General features: G+C 41.6%; 1 protein-coding gene across 3 annotated transcripts in view; it reads right to left on the bottom strand.

The window, feature by feature from the left end:
• Positions 1 to 15,509, bottom strand: part of rxfp1 (relaxin family peptide receptor 1) — an 82,386-nt gene extending 66,877 nt beyond the window's left edge. For all 3 annotated transcript variants that reach the window (XM_080415706.1, XM_080415707.1, XM_080415708.1), the window contains exons 1-2: positions 15,260 to 15,509; positions 11,374 to 11,514 (exon numbers count right to left, since the gene is read on the bottom strand). In XM_080415706.1, the coding sequence (XP_080271832.1) occupies positions 11,374 to 11,514; positions 15,260 to 15,302 (184 nt within the window). In that variant the 5' untranslated portion in view covers positions 15,303 to 15,509. The remainder of the gene's footprint in view (positions 1 to 11,373; positions 11,515 to 15,259) is intronic.
• Between the last annotated feature and the right edge of the window lie 221 nt (positions 15,510 to 15,730).

Raw genomic sequence — 15,730 nt, 5'->3', positions numbered from 1 at the left:
TCTGCTGGAACTGTTGCCCCAATTCCGGATAAGCAGTTAAAGATGGATGGATGGATGGATGGATAGATGGACACAAAAGTAGCAAAAGAATGTTTAGCTAATTATGAGGCCAAATCTCTATATCAAAGCCCTTTAAAATGCTTATAATATTTAAATAAGTTACAGAATGTTAAATGTGGTGGCAGGAAAGACAAAGCCAAAACATTCTGAATTGAGCACACTTCGATCTAATTATAAGGTAAAATCTCAGTATATAAAATCCAAAATGGTTATCATATTCAAATAAGTTACAGAATCTTATTTTAAATGTGGTGCAAGAAAGTTTTGTTTTTTATCCATCCCGGTCGGCAGCTGTTGGTAACTGGTCGGGGAGTCTGTGAGCATGACCTCCCCGCTCGGTGATGTTACATTACGATCTGAAAATTTAACGGTTTGTTGACTCAAATGCAGTTTCGGGGGCTTATTGTGTTTTTTAGGCTACAACAGATCAAATTTACACAGTCAGTGACCCCTCCAGCTCCAATTTAACTCTGAGAGGGTAAATAATAATAATAATAATGGATTTTTTATTTATTTAAAAAAATAACCAAAATGGACCCATGGTCCATGTAATTGTACCCTCTCGCTCTCTGAGTTACAAAAACTATTTTAAGCCTCCCGGCACCCGCTCATATTGAACTTCATTCCCGCTATATAACTATATAGTTTATGAACAGCTAAATCAGTTCAGTGTGCCTCTCTGCAAGGACTTGTGTGTGTGTTGTCTTTCCTGTGTTGCTGTTGGTTCCCGGCCGGTTGAAGCTGTATGTGTGTATGAGGAGTCAGGTGGCTGTCTTTGACAGCCTCTTCACGCTGGTCACGACGACCCCACTTTTTTCCGTTTCTTGATAAACAAAAATCGTGTGTTTTTCGGTTGCCAATGCGCGACCCCAACGGCACCTTCCCGCGACCCCACTTTGGGTCACGACCCATAGTTTGAGAGTCGCTGCCCTAGTTAATGGTCTCTCTGTATTTGCGTGTGTTCTTGACTGCCTGTTGTTGTCTCTGTCTCACCTTGCACCAACCAGTCCAGTACGTTGCCCTGTCTGTTACACCCCTGCCAGTCAAGGTTTTCCTCCAGTCCTGTTCCCTGTCCGGTTTTGTTCTGGACAGTTTTCTCATTGATCAACATCACAGTGCCGGCGGGCAATGAGGTGTTAACAAGGTAATACAGGCTTGCGTTTGACCAATCTGGGAACCCTGTTTTTGCTGCTGTTAGCAGAATCTAGTGTTTAACTGACTCCAGGCTCCAGCATAACACTCACCCTGGAGATTCACATCCAGGTGTTTATATTGGATGTGATTTCTCATTAATCCAGCCAAATTATTATCAGTTCCAATCAGACCACAGTGACCTATTAAACTGCCTATTTGACATGAATATTTTACACTGTTTTGAATATAATAAATTATGTATGCAGTTATAAACTAACATTATACCATCTACAGTACAATTATTGGGTCAGTTAATCTGCCCAACTGGCATGGTTAAACAAGGAATACTACCTTATATTATTGCTATCAGCTTATCTTGTTAGTTATAGCTTATCAGAAAAATCTTAAAGGGTTTCAAAAACTGTGATGACAGATTGAATGTTGTTATATAGCGCTGAAAAGGAGTGCACCTGCACACATTCTTCCACTCTCACACACCACAATGGCATAACTGAACACTGTTGCACATTATGACTTTATGCGGTACACATTCACACACCGAAAGGCGGAGGCAACCATGCAAGGCACCAACCTGCGACCAGAAGCCAGGGATCAAACTTGCAACTCGCGGCTGACCGTGCTACCTCCTTGGGCCACTGATGCCCCATTTAGTAACAACTAAGCCATCATAATGCAGTAATGTGTAAATCTCAACTTATAAAATACTTCTGTGACAATTAGACTTAGCAATGACTTACGCACAGCAGGTGCAACCAGGCTCTTGCATCTTTAAAAAAAAGGTTCACCTACACTGCTTAACCCATTAAAATCTCTGTCATTTTAGATTTCTTTGGCTATTCAAAAATAGCAGAGATACAAGCTCATAGCGCGGCACCAAGTGCCGCACTATGAGCTTGTAGATCTGCTATTTTTGAAAACTCATTGCATTTTTGAAAGCTAACATTTTTAACTCAAATCTTTGCTTGGAGGTCCTTGGAACAAAACATTTTACAAATGTTTGCTTACAAAAACTATATATTAAAACATTTGCACAAATTTAAAACAAAAATCAAAAATAGCAGATCTACAAGCTCGTAACGCCACACTGAGCTTGTATATCTGCTATTTCTGAATAGCCAAAGTATAAAATAATGGTTATAGCTAAAATCTAAAATGACACGGTATGCGTTCCTGGATTGAACGGGTTAGAACATATAGAATATGTGACAGTTAAGATTTAAGATAGCACTGCATTTCCCTATCCAAGATTCAACCCCATCTCTCTACTCATGCACCAGGAATGGCAAGACTTTGAGTATGCATGGACCTGCTTAGGAACCCTTTTACTTTGGTCAGTTATGCCTCCAGAAAAACTTCAACTGAGTTAGCAGCAGGTGTTTTTGCTGACTTGCACAAGGTCACATTGCCAGACAGAATGTCTGCCATGGAGGTTGAAATTGTGATCTCAACCTATCCAGCACTACTCAGTGAATTTAAACCCCTCAACCCAGTCAATAGTATATATTACAAAGTGTCAGCTTTGTGGGGTCTGTAGGTACTGCATTTGATATTTTCTGCAGAGAAATAAAGCAATAAAAAATATCCTCTGTGTATGTTAGTGGAGATCAACTGTCTGTCACTCTCTGGGCTGTGAGAAGTCAGTGTTCCAGTCAGTGTTCCAATTCCAACATCCAGTCTGACATAACATTGCCTTTCACTTCACCAGGCATTACCTTGTTGTGCAGACCGTTTGTATTGCATAGAGGTGGTTCGTTTTGATGATGTCATGCACGTAGAGGTGTGCACTGTGACCGGCCTTTTATTGAGCCAGACAGACAGACAGACAGACAGACAGACAGACACACACACACACAGTGTGTTATTTACAGTAGTAGATGGGCTTCTCTATCATCTATTGTATTCTATCATCTATAATGGGCTTCGATATACCAGGTCAGCAAACAAATGTGATTGCAACAGATTGCAGTGACAGCTGTATGAATTCCCTAATTACACAACGTAACGGTAAATAGTGTAATGGTGTAACTTTTCATTAATATAGTTTGTGCTTTCCTTTCAAGGCAGCTCTCCACCACATGGATTTTGGGCCGACTCAGCGCCGGAAAGCGTTGGAAAGCATCTGCTGCCGACAAATTGTTGTCGGGTAGCGTCGTTCGGTCGGTTCGGACCTTTATCGACCCGACCCAGAGAAACCGAGTTTGTTCAGTCTTTGGGCCGACTGGTAGAGCCGTGGGGTAGTGAAGAGGGGGGAGAGAGGGGGGTAAAAACTTTGGTCCGAGCCGGCTTCAGTGTTGCCAGATTCTGTGAGTGAAACAAGCGACCAGGTCTATGAAAACAAGCCCAAAAGAAGCGACCAGTTTCACCACTTGAGCCCTATTATATCAGCTATTTTCAAAAATAATCTTGAAAGCAAACCCAAATAAGCAACTACACTTCAGAAACAAGCCCCAAAAAAAGCAACCAGCAACTATGAATATTTACAAGCGACTTTACAGGAAAACAAGCCCCAAGTCACTTATAATAATCAGACCTGGCAACACCAACAGGCCAGCCTGCCAGTGTTAATGCATTTGCACAACAATGTGCGCTGCGGCCGACAGTTTGTGCTGAACTAAATGCCAATTTTTGCCAACGTCTGTTGTAGTCTGAAGTAGTCTGAAGTAGTCCGTTTAGATTGCTTGCTTCCCACAATAGCTGAATTTGCATAGCTAGCCCAAGCACATTCCGTGGTGTTTGCTTGGCCATTGTCAGTTTCCTTCCTGATTGGCACACAGGTGCTTCAAAGTCCCCTAGTGACAATTTAGCTTTTGTAATGAGACCACAATACAGTAAGATAATGTATTTTAGTACATGTCCTTATTCCTTTAACTTCTTACTGAAAGTCAGTCCCGTCCCGTCCCCCCCTCCCCTCCCCTCCCAGCTCCCACACACTGACTGTACCTGCATTCATGTGCAGCATCTGAGGGCTAGAGTGGATCATAGAACTGCCATGTGCATAATGATATATTTGGTTGGACAATTATTCTTTTGCCAAGATGTGGGGTCGTGCCACCCTCCCCTGGATTTCCGGCTGTAACAGTAAGTTGCCTTTGTAATGCAAAAGAGGGATGAGGGTCATGGGGATAGGATGCCAGCATTTAATGTGGATGTTGCTCTGCCTGAAACCTGATGCATTCATTATCCCCTCCCCTGCTGTCATACTGTCTGTGTGCATATTTACTACCCAATAGCCACGTTGGACAACAAACCTCAAAGCTTGTTGAATCGTCCGTTTGAAATGACATTCAAATAGCACTTCCTGCTCAACTGATCAATATGTTGTGAGTCGGTTTCCAAAATGTTCAAATCAATGGAAAAATAAATAAATAAAAGGAACTGCACTTAACTCGAGGTCTCAAAGTCTGACAGGTGCAAAGCCGAAAACACAAACATGCAACAGTCTGCAGTAACAAACATTGACTATTATTTAAAAAAATGGGAATGGGAAATATAAGATTTAAGATAATTTAGAAGTATAATCACAATACTGCATTTCCATGTGCAAACCTTCAAGCCCATCTATGACCTACAGGTCAGCCTGAGATGCACTGTTCATCAGTTGATCATGTGGTCTAGTGTGAGCTGGACAAACAATATTAAATAATAGATGATTTTCTTCTTAAGAAGACACAGAAGGAGTCGGAACATTTCAAATAGAAAGAATTGGACAAAGCACTTATCTCATCCTCAAGATTTACAAATACATTCTGTATGACCACACAACCACAATCTTCTGTGGAATAATATCTTTAATAATACTTATCTTGCATATGACCTTACTACATATAGTATGTACTAAATTGTGTGCCACTTGTGTGTACATTGTAACCATTGCACATTCTCCATATATGGTGGCTGGCTACTCCCAGGCAGCTACACACAGTACGAATTTTAGTACATTTAGTCGTCGGAGTCGTCAGATCGTTAAGCATTTCACACTACACAAGTCTCTTTTTTAAATCAGCTGTCATAAGTTAATACAATACATCTGCTGATGCAAATCGGCTGTCATAAGTTAATACAATACATCTGCTGATGCACAAACTTGGACACATCATCAGTTGTTTCCTGGAGTCACTGGGTGTGATCTGGGTGTGATCAGCCTCGGTCGCCGGTCGCCCGACCGGCGACCGAGGCTGATCAGACCCCGGCCTGCGTCCAAGTGGCATGCTACTGCCCCCACTGTCTCTCAGGGGCTTAGGGTGGCTGGTGAGATGTTAGCAGCAGGTTGGCGACTCTAGGAGGCTCTGGGCACTGTGGGTTGCTTACAGGCCTGGCTCCTCCATCGTCTGACCAGAAGTGAGCATTCCTCTGTGCGTTGTGTCGTCGTTGCCGCTGAACAGAAAACATCTCATTCTACCTTGATGGATTTTTAAACCCTCCTTGCAGGTTTTTCCGCAGTCTAATATCGTTGTGGTTTTCACACTATACGATTGATCGCTGACAAGGGATCACACACTGCAAGATATTTCACAGGATTCACGCCGAGAGTTGAGCCCTGCATACTGTAGATATGAATATTACGTCTACATTCAATCAAAGGAGAACATCATTTCCCCTACGGCTGGCTGCCGGGGTAGGCTACAGCAGAGCCGAGTCTCTCTTTCTCTCTCTCTCCCCCTTTCTCTCTCTCGTGTGTGTGCATCAAGTGCAATAAAGAGAGAAATAATAATACAGCAGAAATGCTCTCTCTCTGTTTGGTCATTTGATTGTTTTGCAGTCTCTGCATCTGCTGCTGTATGTGACGCTGCAAAGTAAAGTGAGATGATTGATGCAACTTCTTGGATCTCCGCGATTAATTGTAACAAAGCGAGACACGAGACTACAGCCCCTGCCCCCTGATCAAGAACTGTGGCTTTAGTTTTAGATTGTTGGAAAAGCCACAATATTAGTTCAACTCAAACGAGTTGATCACACTCACACTCACACTCTGTGATCAATCACCACTCTCTCTCTCTCTCTCGCTCTCTCTCTCTCTGTCTCTCTCTCTGGAAAAGCAATTGAATGGACCTGCTTGTGTTGAAAAGCTGGCTCTTTTGTTTTGTTGCAGACAGGAGCCGCGGTCATGTCCAGCGACCCTCCGCTAGCCACCTGGCTGGCTGGTACTGTGCTCTCATTGGCTGTAGCACGGATCTTCTCGAGGTGCGGTCGCAACCAGTGGTGTGTTCTAGGTTTTTTTCAGAGGGCATACGATATGCTCGACATGCGCGTGGTTGTGGTTACGCTCGCACGTGGTCAATGGATGAAATGATTAGTAGAGGTAGGCCTCTACTAACCATTTCATCCATTGACCTTGATTGAGCTTCTTTTCTTTTTTTTATCCGCACGTCATACTACGTATATAGCATAACACGGTAGAACGGTAGAATTTCAATGATGAAATAGTCATCTGAATAAAGGCTTTTTAACTTTTTTCTTTGTCTGTTGACCAGGCTTAAAGGTCTCCATTTCCATCCCTTGACACTGTAAGAACTGATGGAGCATCTTATCTAACCACACATACTGTCTTCTCTGCCTTGGTCAGAGAACTCCAATGACGTACAAAGTACGTCTGACCCAGTTTGACTCAACATCCTCCTGATTGCTTCTTTGCGTTGTTCACACGTGACTTTTTCAGCCAAATAACTTAGTTACCAAGAACTCAGTGAAACAGCACAACAGAGGTCAAGGTAATCCAGTGGTTCCAGGTGTGCCTTAGTTGGGATTTCATGACAACCACACTATAATTTCCCTTCTATAACTTTCAACCGGGCGTCCCTGTTGGGACGCTTTTATTTTTTTTTAAATTGTGTTTTCCAAAATGTAATAATACCTCCTGTGGAAGTTCATCCACCACAGGAGGATGTCCAGCATTTGGGATCTACTAGTAGCATCCCAAATGTCAGTCAGTGCAACGGCGATTTTCATAAGAATTCCAATGTCCACCTCGCCAATTACATGCACAGGAAAGGGAGTGTACTACGCTGATACAAACAAAGTCCAATCAATATTCCCGTAGTTCTTTTGAAGTGCCGCACATGAATACTGCAACAACACCTGCCAGTTAACCCAGTTTCTTTTGAATTTCGTCACTCTTGTCCGTCTTTTTCTGTTTCTCTGTCTGCTGTCTGGTAGGAACAGTGTGCTCCACTTCACTCTGTGCCCACACTGATTGAAACACCTGTGTGCCTGTATAAAAAAGGTGCTGGAGCAATTTGGATGATTGGAGCCTTTTACTTTAATATAGAACAGAGTGCAAGGCAAAAAAAAAACACAACATTTCGATGTCAGATTACATCTTTGTCAGATCACGTGCCTGTGCTTCCTTTTTTCTTCACAATATATTTATAGAATTTTTATTTTTCCAAACAACATTACATTACAGAAAACAAAATGGGCAATTACATTTTAACATTACAAGACAATCACACCGCAGACAGGCGCAACGAGACCACGATACCTATAGTATGACACACAGACATGAAAGGTGCTATATAAATAAAGTTTATTATTATTATTATAGACTGGCACGCCTATGCCGATCACACATGCACTTGGCCTGCAACACAAACAGAGAGACACAAATGCACATAGCGTATTATTTAATGGTACCTAGATTCTACCAAGCCCCGCCCTGTCTGCCTTGCGATTGGCTGAATGCAAAACCGAGAAAACAAGGACTCCGCCCCCAGAGGGGACGGTGGGGGCGTTGTCATATTCTAATGTTGCCCAAAACCCCAATTTTTTACTGGTCTGGTTGGCGTGCCTTGCTGAGCATTGGACTAACAACCCCAACCCCCCATGATCGAATACCGCTGCCGGCACTCTTTTTCTGACAACCGCAGCCTTTTTTTTTTGCCAATAAAAATTATAGTTTTAGACCGCGACGGAGGCGCGCCGTCTCAAGCGAACTTGAGCCACGAGAGGCACCACCGAGCGAGCTGAAGCGAGCGAGTTGCCGTGCCGAACGTTGCGACTAGGCACAAAATCGTAAATCATGTTTTGGGACGAGCGTTTGCCCCAACTGCCACTCAAAGTGACTACTGGCCAATCACAGCTCGTCTTTTCCGGGACTTGTCAGAATCTAGTTGTATAAAACTATCACGCACACACATACACAGAGACCACAGCACCTATTACGCAACGTATGTGCACGCACCGGATAGACACACCGCTCAGTAACGTGACAACATGCATGCACAACACGCCCCACGCACCCAAGACACATGTGCATGTGTGCGCGCATACTGGACACAGAGGGACAGAGTGAAGATGCAGTTTGACATTACTGCATCAGACAGTGCTAGTGTTATTACTGGGGCGTGCCTCCTGGTTCTTGATCATTATGTAACATTGTTATGCAAATCAAATCATTTTTGCCATCCACTGCTGCTACAAGTTACAACAAACATATTTTTTAGATCATTATGTGCTCCGTGGTGGTGCACCCCTTTCTCATTAACACTTATACAGTACTCTATAGCTGGCCTGTAAAGAGAAAAGGCATCATTGCTCCGAAAGATGCTACTGTGACTACTAACAAACCATACAGCAGAAAAGATAAGGCCGAACACAATTTAGATCAGCGGTTCCCAAACTTTTTATCTCAAGACACAAAAGAGAAATTTTATGTATTCCCGGGACCCCAACTAGTGAAAATAGCCGATCCACAAGCTGAACGTTTTATTTAAGTTTTATTTATTGGATTTCTCAGGCCTTTTATTTATTCATGGGATTCTTTTGAACATTTTGAACTTGTTATTATTATTATTTTTTGTGGGAAAGGTTTTGAAAATCTTTTGAAATAATAATAACAATAATAAAAAACTAAATGTAGGAAATGAAACATGAAAGGATATTTACTCGCAACCCATAAGAAATGGGTCCATGACCCTAACATGGGACCTGACCAACTGTTTGGGAAACAATCATTTACATGTAGATGGTGGGAAGGACATAACCACATGAACCCTAGTGTCCCTATTCTGGGCATGTCATAATAGGCAAACCTTTGGCAAAAAAAATTGATCTATGAGCTCACAACGTGTCACAACACAACACTGACTATTTCCGGGGAAGAGTTTTGGTGTAGATAGAGGAAAAAAGAGAAGGGGGCCAATTAAGTCCAAACCCCTGAGGGAAGGTCAACGAAGTATACAGGGTTTAAGCTGTTTAAGTAAGTGCATCCATCCCTTTCCTAAAAGCAAAGCTGCAGCTTTGAGAATGTGTTAACATTCACATTCATTGTCTAGGGCTAGGCAGACTAATGGGTCAGACGGCTCTCTTACTTAGTTTACATACAGCCTCTGAATTTGGTCTTCCCACAAGGTGCATACTTTCAAGAGGTCAGAAAGATGGGTTGCCTACACAGTGGAGACTCATGGAGCTTTACGCCTTCTGTGGGTTGCTCAAAAAGGCACTTTGGCAGTGTCGGTGGGTGGTGATGCAGTAGAACCAGTGGTGTCAGTACAGATGTTTGATTCCTCTACCTTGGCATCATTAGTCATTCATTGCTTAAATGAACTGTTGTTAATAGTGTAATGGTGATTTTCATTAAAATTCCAATATCCAATCAATGCTCCTTCAATGCATGGCACGAATCCCATTCCATCATTGGTTTAAATATCTCACTACTCAGAAAAACTCTCAAGAATTCCTTACCCACGACTCGGACAAAAAACACTGAGAAGATGGATTAGCAGTGGAATTGAGACAGTCGATGACCTATATTGCAATGACTTTGCAAGTTTCCAACAACTATCCGAACAATTCAACCTTCCAAATCATTTTCTATTCAAATACTTTCAGATCAGAAACTGGGTTGGTAGTAACTCATCAGAGTCCCCATTTGAAAAACATCTTCTCTGCTCTACCACTAAAAGCCTGACATCTTCTATATATGACATAATTATTAGTAATCTACCACTCTACAATACTATGCCTGTAAAGCAAAAATGGGAATCTGATTTGTGGTGCATCTATGATGACATTGATTGGCATAACATGCTCAGACTTTCTTAATATCCACTAAACAGACAAATGCAGTTTACCATTTTCAATAGAACCTACTATGCTCCACATAGTACACAAAATATTTAATGATTCCCCCGAACTGCCAGAAATGCAAAATCTCTGATGGAGATTTACTTCATATGCTGTGGAGATGTCCGTGCTTGGAGGAGTTTTGGAAATATACTGTTAGAACAACTTCAGAAATATAAGAGTCTGAAATAGTACCCGACCCTAGGACTAGGATTTAGGGAGACACACAGGAACTTGCATTAAGCCATCATAAGAAATACTTTATTTTGCTGGCTGGCACAGCTGGGGAAAAAAATATCCTTCAAAACTGTAAATCTGAAAACGCTCCTTCTCAGAGACATTGGTTGAACGAATTAACTTCCTATTGTACTCCTGAAAAGATCTTACACAATTTAAGGAGGAAACCTGCGACATATGGGAAAATATGGGGTTCTTTTATATCTTTATTACCATCACTGCATCCTTGTAACTAAATGGGATATTGAATATGTGTTTGAGGCAAATATAAAGATGGTACTTGACTTGTACTGTACCTAGGTGTGTGTGTGTGTGTGTGTGTGTGTGTGTGTGTGTGTGTGGGTGGGTGCAGTCTGCAGTGGGTCTTTAGTTTTTTTGTTGTTGTTGTCTTGTCTTTTGTTTTTTTGTCAGTGAAAAAAACTGAACTGTGCCATTGCACAGGCACAGGAAAGGGAGTGTCCTAAGCAGATATACAAACAAAGTCCTATGAATATTCCTGTAGTTCTTCTAAAGCGCTGCACATGAATACTGCAACAACACGTACCAGTTAACTTTGTCTCTCTTGGCACCTTGGTCCTTGTAGCCCAGTTTCTTTTGTATTTCTTCACTCCGTATTTTTCTGTTTCTCTGTCTACTGTCTGGTAGGAAGTAGGAACACTGTGTTTCCCTTCACTCTGTGTCCACACTAATTGAAACACCTGTGTGCCTGTGATTCCTATGTGCACACCCTGTGCATATCAAATGCCCACCACCAAGTGTCTAGACATAGAACTACAAGTTAACCATAATGACATGCCAACTAACACCAAAACATAAATAGCTACTACAAATAATTTAGACTAAACAAAAGATCTGACTCACCACAGTTCTCCTCATCAGCCTGATTGCCACAGTCATCCACACCGTTGCAATGTAGTAGTTGCGGCAGACACATGGTTAGGTTCCCACAGGGAAAATATCCAAGAGGGCAAACGCCCTTCTCCTCTGAGATGTTGAACGATGCTGAGGAACACAAAGGCAGGGCAAATTCAAGAGCATGATTATGATTTCAAAGTTTCTATTTGAAATTCTTGTCTTCTCTCCCCTAAGTGGGCAGCAAACTATATCAAGAACCCTCATTGTAGATTTCAGTATACATCTACACACCTGCAACAACCTGAGGAGGCACAAGGGAAATTGGTCCACTAAAACAAATCGAATCATGGATCTCCAATCTCTGACTATGTGGCCAGCTTGTGATGTGTTCTATGGCATAATGACTCCAAATTTGGGCAAAGTTTCAGCCCCATCCGAGCCCCCATCGCCTTCCATTATAAAATTAAAGTTAGATAAAACTTTTTTTTATTTTTTATTAAGTACGTATGTGAAAGAAAGAATTACTCAAGTGCTAGTTGGGATTACTTATCTGGTGTGTTAGAACTGATGTGTTTATGTATTGTCAGTCCTGTTTGTATTTGAACTCTGACCAAGGTACGAATGTTGTAGTAGCCTATTGTTTGTTGCCAGCATCAGTCAGGGGGTTGAAGGCTCTAGGTATGGTATATAGTTAAAGGTAAACAGACATGACATCTCATGAGATTGTGATACATGCAGACGCTTTTACAGTGCTTGTTTTCTTTTTTAATAACTACAACTATTTAGGACTAGGAGTTGTTCTTTTTTAATGCAGTTTTCCATACTGAATGTGCAGCTTGATGTATTGGCTGGGGATTATGCTCAGTTCAGTTCAGTTCAGTTTTCATGTATTTATAGTGCAAGTTGCAACATCACCCCAAGCGGCCTCTGTACACTTCACAGCAAAGAAGACAATTTGAAATATATGCGCACATATACACACACACGCACACGCACACACACACACACACACACACACACACACACACACACACACACACACACACACACACACACACACACACACACACACGCACACACACACACACACACACACACACACACACGCACACACACACAATGTATAATCACACAAACAATTGCAGAGCTACACCCACATAGACAACAATCCTTATATTAAAATTGGCTTAAGGGAGCACTGGTCGGCCGGCGGGCGGACCTCTGACATCACGCTCATGTCACCATGACTCGTAGGGCATAGCAGTGTTGGCCATTTTGTGGTGCCACAGATGGAAAGCCCATTAATTTCCCCAGAGATTTCTGATAATATTTATATGAATTATTTTAAGCCTGGAACCAAGCCATCCAGGCTCCTAGTGAATCAAGACCATAAAACATTTGATTCTGTGTAAAAAAAACAAAGATTACGGTATATTTATTAAATATAGTATATAATTAAATATTCAAATATTTTTTGACACAGAATCAAATGTTTTAAACAAATTAGTCAGCTCCATATGTGGGTACAAAAGGGGAAATGCCCATATATGGGCATATATTGATGACATCAGCGATCTCCATATATGGTCATAAAAGGGACAAGGACTGACAGATACAGAGATCCGGTTATCCAGAGCCACAGACCGACCGCTATGTCCATATATGGTCATGTTTATATGGGACCGAGCGACTTCAAACTCGATGCGTTTAGCGGCAAGGACTTGAGGGAGTGCGGTGCCTGCCGTCGAGTAGTTCGGATATTCAGTTGTCCAGAACCGCCGATCCAACCAAAATAGCCATTTATGGACATTCCAATATATGGGCATATACTGATGACATCAGGGATCTCCATATATGGGCATAAAAGGGACACAGGTAGACAGACAGATAGCAGAGCTGCCAACTCTCATGCAATGAGCGTGAGACACATGCAAATGACGCTCTTCACACTCATTTCTCAAGCCATCAAATCAGCCCAAGTGGAAAACTGCATCAACTGAACTCATGCACCACTGAGGCATCCACTTCTTGAGCGATGAAGGGAATTTAATTATTGTATCTGAAGTATAATTTAAGTATATGCATACTGTACGAATATGTACTGTATACAGTATTGTAAATACATTATGTTCTATGTTCTACGCATCCAAAATGCCGGGTACCCTGGAATTTTCTCTGTCCAGTCAAGTTTATAACGTCAGTTTTTATTAACTTAATTCAACCGACGTCTAATAATTTAGGGACCAACTCCTCCGTGTGTCTGTCTATCCATTGATTGTTACTGTGCTGCCAAGAGCAGGCAGGCATCAAACTCCCTGTTAAAATGCACCAAAATACAGGAAATGACGTCTACTCTGTTAAAAAGGGGGGTTCCAGGGGGTCCCTCAGCAAAATGAGGAACAGTTTAAACACTCTATTTTCAGCTATTCGAAAATAGTCGATCTACAACGACAAGCTTGCAATGCGTTGCAAAGTGATGCAAGGTGACCTTATAAATCTGTTATATTCAAGAAATCTGGAAAATAATTGACACATGTTCTCTTATGGGGGTCCCTCCCTGGCAAATATATATCAAACTAGGGGTCCTTCACGTGAACATGTTTGAGAACTCCTGTTCTATATAGACTGATAGAACATTCTGAGCGTATGATCATTTATGCTAATTTCAGAATAGGCATTTATCTCCTTTAGTTACTCCCAGAGTGCTTAAGATGTATGCAACCTATTTAATGCGTTAAATTCAGAAAAATGTTAAGATGAGTGAGGATGTCCCTGGATCCCCCTACAGGGGCTAAGCTGAGCATCTCATTTTAAACAATATGCTACCCCTGGACCATATTGTTCCAAGTGCGACCAATTCGCTAATTGCAGTAGCCTATTTAGAAACCATGAAGATCATCTGACAGTCTAAATATAGCTGTCAGTAGCAGCCTAATGTTCTGGTTTTAAGGTGTTTGGGGAGTTTTTTAGGAATGCATTCAAAATCTACATCAGTTAGAAAAATCTACATCAGTTAGCAGCATGACCTAAATACATACAATTAGTAAATATAGGTTTATTATAGCAGTGGTTCTCAAAGTGGGGTTCAGTGACGCACAGGGGTACTTGAAGGTGTTCCAGGGGGTCCCCACTCCCCAGCTAAATTTGTTAAATATAGCATCAAAATCTGTTTAACCACTATAAACATATACAGTAGGCTACATGTCACACCAAAACACGTCACATTCAAAAATGTGAAGAAAAAAAAACAATGCATTGTTTGTTCACATTTTTGATTGTTTTAATGTGATTTTTTTGTGTGAATTTTTTGAAACAAATGAGACTTTTAGTGTTTGTAGCTAAACATGGCAACACAGCATAATGTGACTTTATTCAAGTATGATATCCTGAAGAGTAAGAGGATAGGTGGGCACTACAAGACATCTGGGCACCTTGATGTAAAATTGGCTATTTTGTCCAAAAGTTTTTTTTTTATCTGGAAAACGTTTTAAGTAAAGTATACATGATTTAGAACATGCTTAAACATTGGGCAATTAAGGTCTAACATTTCTACAATTGCTACAAAAAACCTGTACATCCAGTCATTTGGGGCATCAACAAGAAGTTGAAGGATAAAATTAAAGTCTGATAATGGTGTACCATGCATGTTCACATCATGTATACTTTACATTAACACCATTTTTTAAATATGTATGTATTTTTGGACAAAATAGAGTTAATAGACAATTTTACATCGAGGTGCCCAGATGTCCCTAGTAGTGCCCACCTATCCTGTATCCAACAACAAGGCAACTGCAGCCATAATGTGACTTTATTCAATCAAGTATGATACTCTGAAGCAATACAACGGCCAAGTGAAACATACATACATCATGAATCAACGTAAACTCACCAGTGACTCCACAGAGCAGCACCACAGCGACGTAAACGTGCATGATGATAACGTCCGGGACCGGGAAGCAGCGCAAGATCCAAAGGCGCAAAAGTGTGCGTAAAATCACCCCAAAAGTTACCGGAGGAGGAGAGTGTCTGTGAGGCAAAACGGTCTGTCAAGGACAGAGAGATGGAATGGATGAGGTAGTAGAGCGCGACGAGGAGCCGAGGAGGACAACTGATCATTCACCTACAGATTGGGTGGTGTGTGCTTCGATCCTCAGTCAGGACAGAAAGAAACATGAATCAGACTCTCTCCAACACTGAGGTGGAAAGTCTGGTGACGCGAGGCTACTCCAACACCAGTCAGCAGTGTTGCCATGTCGGATTATTATAAGCGACTTTGGGCTTGTTTTTCCTGTAAGGTTGCTTGTTCTCAAATATTTGCATGTCAAGGACGCCCAAATTAATGTATTTTTTCTGCAGACCC

Source organism: Gymnoscopelus braueri (genome assembly GCF_963280865.1).
Source record: "Gymnoscopelus braueri genome assembly, chromosome: 20".
NCBI lineage: Eukaryota > Metazoa > Chordata > Actinopteri > Myctophiformes > Myctophidae > Gymnoscopelus > Gymnoscopelus braueri.
The sequence above is the reverse complement of the archived record's forward strand: the minus strand, read 5'-3'. Positions and strand labels throughout refer to the sequence as shown.